The following is a 7,216-nucleotide window of genomic DNA, read 5'->3' on the forward strand; positions in this document are numbered from 1 at the left end:
ATATCTAACGACACTATATACTAAAAAAGCATTTTTATTTGAAAAAATAATGAGTAGGATTGAATGATTAATGACAAACATTCAGAATAGTATTTTGTTACTGTAATGGTGGTTGCATAAAAAGATTTTCCTTGGATGTTTCAACTATATTCCTAATGAACTGCCTTAGAAGTACTTCATTTTGGGAAATTTAATTATTATGAGATTTTTCTAAAAATGGGTCTCCTGTTTTCCATCTTCATTTCTCCTATCACTCCACAGCCCAAAGGAAATCAATCTTACACTTGGATTATTAAAGTTAGAAAGTACTGAAGAAGGACGGACACAATATTGGTAGAATATGGGGTGCAAAGTTATTTCTTCCACTTCAAACCCTGTACTTTTTAGAGAGGGTGAAACGTGAGTTTTAAAGAAGTCTAGGAGGTATATCTACTTTTTAAAGGGGCTTTTTAGATTTCCTTTTCAGATAGTTTACATTAGATAAAATACAAATATAAGTGGGTTTTTTTTTTTTTTTGAGTAATCTCTTAATTATATGTATATTTAACTTAACTTTTTTTCCAGTGCTGTCAAAGGGAAAACCCCTCAAGTGGGTGACAGAGTATTGGTTGAAGCTACATATAATCCCAATATGCCTTTTAAATGGAATGCACAAAGAATTCAAACGCTACCAAATCAGGTATATAAAATACTGAGTTAGGTGTTATAGAAATGTGGTGATTCAGTCCTCTAATTTTCAAAGTGTTTTCTTCCTATTTAATTTTATTTTTGTTTGGTTGGTTTTTGTTTTTTGTTAAGAATCAATCCCAAACTCAACCCTTACTGAAGACTCCTCCTGCTGTACTTCAGCCAATTGCTCCACAGACAACATTTGGTGTTCAAGCTCAGCCCCAGCCCCAGTCCCTGCTGCAGGCCCAGATCTCAGCAGCTTCTATTACACCATTATTGCAGACTCAGCCGCAGCCTTTATTACAGCAGCCACAGCAAAAAGGTATTACTTACAATGTGTCTTTCCTGTTCCAGATTAACACATAACTTTTATAGCTGTGTAGTTATTAAAAATAAGGAGAATATGCTTTTAATTATAAAGGGCAGGGATTTCCAGAATACTTGAAAGGAAGTTTAACTATCTTGTGTATACCACTTTTACTTCTGTAGCTATTTGGAAGTATTTTTATATTATTGCTCTTCTATAAAGACATGCTCTTTGTGAACTTAAAAATCAGAACTGTTAATCCCAAGTCCTTTTAGGTATCTTACCTGTAATGGAAGAAAATGTCATATAAATATAACATTTTATTCATTTATTTATTTTTTAATTTGAGGGTGGGGGGAGTGGCAGAGAGGGGGAGAGAGTATCTTCAACAGACATCCCACTGAGCAGTGAGCCCAATTTGGCTGGGGCTTGATTTCAGGATCCTGAGATCATGACCTGAGCAAAAGTCTATAATAGAGTTGCTCACATAACCGACTGGGCCACCTCAGGTATTTCACATATATATTGTCTGGTAATAGAACTTTAAATTATTTGTGGAATTATAGTGCACGACATAAATGAACTGTATTTTACATTTTCCTTTGCAAATTATTTGAAACTATGGACACTTTTATTGAAATAACATTAACAGGATAGCCTTGGCTTAACAGCAGCATTCTTAATTAGTTGTTTCTAGTTTTTGTTTTAAGATTTATCTATCTTAGCACAGGAATAGGGAGAAGGGTAGAGGGAAAGGGAGAGGAGAGGAAGAACCTCAAGCAGACTCCACTGAATGTGTAGCCCTATGGAGGGGGTCATGACTATGAGATCTTGACCTGAGCTGAGATCAAGCGTCAGATGTTTAACTGGCTGAGCCACCCAGGCACCCCTAATTAGTACTTTTAAAAATGTTAACTTGTGGCATTTTCTCTTATATTAAAATAATTGCATACTTAAAACAAAATTATTAAAAAGATTACAGTGTAATGAGTTACTAAACACCTATCTAATCAATACTTGGGTAAAAAAATACAGTTTTGCTAGTTTACTTTTATAATAGCTTTACTCTCTAAATATGCATCCTCATAATACAGTTTAGATTTGTCTCTCTTTGAATTTTACATAGTGTGATTCCATTTATATAAACAGTTGTGTAGGACTTAATTTTTTCAACATTATGTTCTAAAAGTTTTTCATACTATTTTTTCTATCTGGCTCATTCTTCATTTTCATTAATAGATAATATATGTATGAATATTGTACAGTTTATTTACAGTTCTGTTCTCTGGTAAACATTAGGATTGTTTCTAGTTTTTTGGTTTCAGAAGATGCAGCAATAAATGTCCTTGCGTATTTGTTTAGGGGCAATGTGCCTGGATTTCTCTGGGGCGTGTATCTTCAGGAACCTGCTTAAGATTTTCTTCTCCTCACCTTCTGTCCCTACCCATAACTCACTTGTGCACTCTCTCTTAAAAAAAAAAAAAAAAAAAAAGGCTTTGGGTAGAACACATTATAGGTGATGTTTTGTAATTTTATTGCATGATACTAGGAGGTATATGTCAACTTCTTCCATTAATTGATGCTAAATGTGATTACTAGGTCAGAGTAGAGATCTCTCCATTATAAGGAATTCTTTATGTATAGGTAATCTTTGGATGATAGTTTGGCAGCCTGTGAATACCTCATTGTACAGCAATCTTTGGTTTATTGTTTATGGATCAAGGATTTCAAACTATAGCCCTTTGATTTGGTCCATGGCTGGTTTACATGACGCCTGAGCTCCAAATGGCTTTTGCATTTTTCAATGATTGTAAAAAATAAATACAAATATACAAGTGATGTCTGCTACCTGGCCACAAAGCTTAAGATACTAGCTAGTTTTCTAGTTGTAAAACTCAACTAGGTAATGTTTTTAGTTGAGCTAAAATATTTTTTTCTCTATCTTTTAAAGCTGGTTTATTGCAGCCTCCTGTCCGTATAGTTTCACAGCCACAACCAGCACGAAGATTAGATCCACCATCCAGATTTTCAGGAAGGAATGATAGAGGGGATCAGGTGCCTAACAGAAAAGATGACCGAAGGTATTTTTAAAGTATACTTTTGATGGTGGTGATGGTTGCACATTGTGAATGCACTTAATGCCACAAATTGTATGTTTCAAAATGGTTATGGGGGGAGTTTGTGTATCACATATTGTACTATTTTTAGAAGTTGTTAAACTATATTAGAGAATCTTGCTTATATTATCTATTATATTTATTTTATCAAATAACTCTTCAGTAATGCTGGCAATATTAGTAATTTTAGAAAATTTTGTTTTAAGTCGTGAAAGGGAGAGAGAAAGACGTAGATCCAGAGAAAGATCTCCTCAAAGAAAGCGTTCCCGGGAGAGATCTCCTCGAAGAGAGAGAGAACGATCACCTCGGAGAGTTCGACGTGTTGTTCCACGTTACACAGTTCAGTTTTCAAAATTTTCCTTAGATTGGTAAGTTCTTTTCCCTCATTGTTTTTATTGAGTTTCCAACTCTGTAATTTTGTCTAATTTAGTAGGATATATGGAGATATTTTTCTTAGAACTTTCATTCGTGATCTTTAGTTTACATAGGGCAGAAATGCAGTTTGAAGTAGGAATTGAGTCTTTTGCAAGGGTGTATTATTTTCATATATTCATTAAAGATAACAGCTATTAAAAAAGACAGCTGCTCTGTAATGAACTTGTTTTAATTTGTTTCTTAAAGTTAGTCATTTAAGGTCCAGATTTATTGATAACTTTATTAAATCCATGGGTAGTCCATTGTGTATGATGAAATGGACCAATTATTTAAAGTTAGTTGTGACACTGTACCATGATAGCAACATAGACCTACATATGCTGTCACAGACATAGAACATAAATACATGTGCGTAAATACATTTTTCAGCCTTTGGAGTCAGAGGTAATGGACAAGTTATTAAGAGTTTCTTACTTTAACCTGTAAAATCGGAATTTTATCAACTAGGTGAATTATTAAGGTTAAATTGAATTCATATATAGAGAGCACTTTATCCATTCTTAGCAGTTGTAGATACTCCATAATTAACGGTGGTGGTGAGATGTCATGGCCAGGTAATAACTTCAAAGTTGTAATTCATAAAATGGCAAATTGATAAAATGACTAATTTAGTCTTAAGGGAAAGGAAGAATTATTTAAAGGCCCTGGGAGTGGCAGTTGTGAAGAGATAAATTAATAGAGAAAACAAATAGTAAAATAAAAATGAATCATTAAAAAAAAAAAAAGAATCATTAAAAGCAGTGTTTGAAGGTCTTTAGCATGGGAACAAATAACTATATGCACTTCAGTCTCCTGAGGAAATATTAGTGTGTTTCAACAAAGAATAGTGTAATTAATACTCAAAATACTGACCTATCAAAAATTTAAATTTCTGTGTATTCATTTGTAAGTTGGGTAAAACACTGTAATTTACTTAAGCTACTCAGTGCCCAAAAAAAATCTTGCTTAGTAACTTTGCTTAATTGTTACAGTTAATGGTCATTTAGTCGTGTGGTCAAATTTATATTTTTCTTGTTATTCCTGTTTACTTGTATTTTTAAAATATTTAGGCTACATATATCAGAGTAACTTATTAGAGCCAAAAACACTTCTCTAGTCCCAAACATATTGAATAGAGAGAGCATCTTTGCTCTAGACTGTTCCAGTATGGAATGCTACTTTTGGGGAGAATTGTCATGGATAGGATATAAATTCAATAGTTATCTATCTTCTTCCAAATTAGACCTTCAGTTTCATTTCATCACTTCAAAATAAATTCCTAGAATATCAAATCAACCCATTACAAAAAAAATCATTTTAAAATATCAATACCTTTTCTCATTGATAGTTGTGGAAATCAAGATTGTTTTATCGTAATGTGGTTAAAAAAGACTGTATGCCAAGAAATGACTCATTTGTACATTGTTTTATTGTAGTTTTAATACTGGTAAAACACAACTAATGATGGAAATACTGGTAAAACACAACTAATGATGGAAAACTAAGAAACTGTTACACTTTGTTTGCAACACTTAAAAAACACAAACCTCTAATACCTACTTTACACATTTTCTTTTTTTTAACAGCAGAATCTTACCTTATTACAAATGTACCTAACAAGTTTATTGTTATACATTTGTTATTTTTAGCCTTCAAATAAAAAGATACCCCTACAAATATATTAAGTCATATTTTATACCCTTGTCTTTAAAAAAAACACAATTGAAGAAAGAAGGTAATAAAAAAGATAATGTATTTATCTTTTCATCTTACAAATTGTTTTCCCCTTTTTGTTATACTTTTAATAGAAATCCTTTGTTCTTTTACCAGATTGATTTACCTTTGAGTTCCTTTCCTTTAAAAGCCCTGCTTCTTAGCAAAAAGGAAATCATCCTTTAAAAAAAAATCAGGGATCCCTAGGTAGCGCAGCGGTTTGGCGCCTGCCTTTGGCCTAGGGCACGATCCTGGAGACCCAGGATCGAATCCCACATCGGGCTCCTGGTGCATGGAACCTGCTTCTCCCTCTGCCTGTGTCTCTGCCTCTCTCTCTCTCTCTCTGTGACTATCATAAATAAATAAAAATTATAAAAAAAAAAAATCAGTATGCCAGATTTAAAAGGCATGAAACTTACCCTCTTTACATAATAAACAATCAGGTCTGGATCTTCTTCATTAACAGAGAGATAGAAGTAGAGGGGTGCTAGATAATCCAAAATACATTTGGATTTAGCTTTCATGTGGATTTTTGCACTTAATTTTGAATATATTTGATCTAGGATATTACTATAAAATAAAGTTTTTTTTTTCCACATTGTATTAACCTGATTGAGGATACTCATCATTTGGTACCATTCTTGTCCCTTATTTTTATCCATTCTGTATGAATTATAATTTTCTAAAAAAAATGCATAGTTTCAACTGAGGTAGAACTGCTTTTTGTTCCTATCTTCTCTGGAGCTGGTATTGAAGTTATTTCAGCAGGTCTCTAATGAATTTTAAGCTACACACAAAGAGGAAAGAAATGAAGGTAACACTTAGGTACCAGTTATTTATTTAAAGCTGTAACTAGACAATTTGTGAAAATAAGGTTTCCTATGGCTCTTTGCAAATCTGTAGCTCATTAATAATTGACTCTGACCATTTTCAGCTGGCTTTTAACCATGTCAGATTATATATTTCGATGCAGAATGGAGTGAATGTTTGTATAATCTTTGATATTAAGGCTATTTATTCACTACTTATGTCTGTTTTTCAGTCCTAGTTGTGACATGATGGAACTAAGGCGCCGTTATCAGAATTTATATATACCTAGTGACTTTTTTGATGCTCAGTTTACATGGGTGGATGCTTTCCCTTTGTCAAGACCATTTCAGCTGGGAAATTACTGCAATTTCTATGTAATGCACAGAGAAGTAGAGTCCTTAGAAAAAAATATGGCCATTCTTGATCCACCAGATGCTGACCATTTATACAGTGCAAAGGTTTGTATTCTGTGATAATACAGCTAAAATTTCTGAGCAGTTACTCATAGAGCGTGTCTTGCCTCTTAAGCTGTAAAATTTATGGTTATTGCTTTAACATTTTGAAACTCAAAACATGAAGATGAAGTTGATTTTACTGAGCTTTTTGGACTGTTCTGTGACTTCTGGTACCTTCAGATAAAATGTGATGTTGGTGAATACCTTATATATGTTAGTCTTCAGGGTAACATTCAGTATATTGCTTATGGTTGGATCGTTTTTGGCTATTATAGAGCATTGATCAAGAAACATTTCTTGACAAAACTTTTATCATTAATATGAAGTATCTAATACCATTTCTGCTGTAGCGTTTTACTTTCCATTTTTATAAAAAAATTTTGGATATCTAATATGTAAGGATAATTAGTAGTGCTTCTCATTTTTTTACATTACTTTAGACTTTTGACAGGATTGAATTATTTGACTATAATAGGTAATGCTGATGGCTAGTCCTAGTATGGAAGATTTGTATCATAAGTCATGTGCTCTTGCTGAAGACCCACAAGAACTTCGAGATGGATTTCAACATCCTGCTAGACTTGTTAAGGTAAAGTGAAACGTTTATTTTAACTTCAGGCGTATATTTGCTTTGCTTAGTTGTGTGTGTGTGTGTGTGTGTAAAATTAAAAATACATTTTAACTTACTAATTAATAACTAATTTTTCTACTGTTAAGGCACTCAGAATTTA

At 32.9% G+C, this 7,216-nt stretch overlaps 1 protein-coding gene and 1 long non-coding RNA gene across 9 annotated transcripts in view; one reads left to right on the forward strand and one right to left on the reverse strand.

Annotated features, from left to right (window-relative positions):
• LOC144312280 (uncharacterized) overlaps positions 1–7,216 on the reverse strand; it is a 106,360-nt gene that overhangs the window by 59,585 nt on the left and 39,559 nt on the right. The gene's annotated exons all lie outside the window — the stretch shown is intronic.
• Positions 1–7,216, forward strand: part of CCAR1 (cell division cycle and apoptosis regulator 1) — a 61,723-nt gene that overhangs the window by 28,131 nt on the left and 26,376 nt on the right. For all 7 annotated transcript variants that reach the window (XM_077894766.1, XM_077894768.1, XM_077894763.1 and 4 more), the window contains 6 exons: positions 565–679; positions 799–991; positions 2,928–3,057; positions 3,300–3,461; positions 6,263–6,488; positions 6,961–7,074. In XM_077894766.1, coding sequence (XP_077750892.1) covers positions 565–679; positions 799–991; positions 2,928–3,057; positions 3,300–3,461; positions 6,263–6,488; positions 6,961–7,074 — 940 coding nt within the window. The remainder of the gene's footprint in view (positions 1–564; positions 680–798; positions 992–2,927; positions 3,058–3,299; positions 3,462–6,262; positions 6,489–6,960; positions 7,075–7,216) is intronic.

The sequence above is a fragment of the Canis aureus genome, chromosome 4 (assembly GCF_053574225.1).
Source record: "Canis aureus isolate CA01 chromosome 4, VMU_Caureus_v.1.0, whole genome shotgun sequence".
In the NCBI taxonomy this organism is placed as follows: domain Eukaryota; kingdom Metazoa; phylum Chordata; class Mammalia; order Carnivora; family Canidae; genus Canis; species Canis aureus.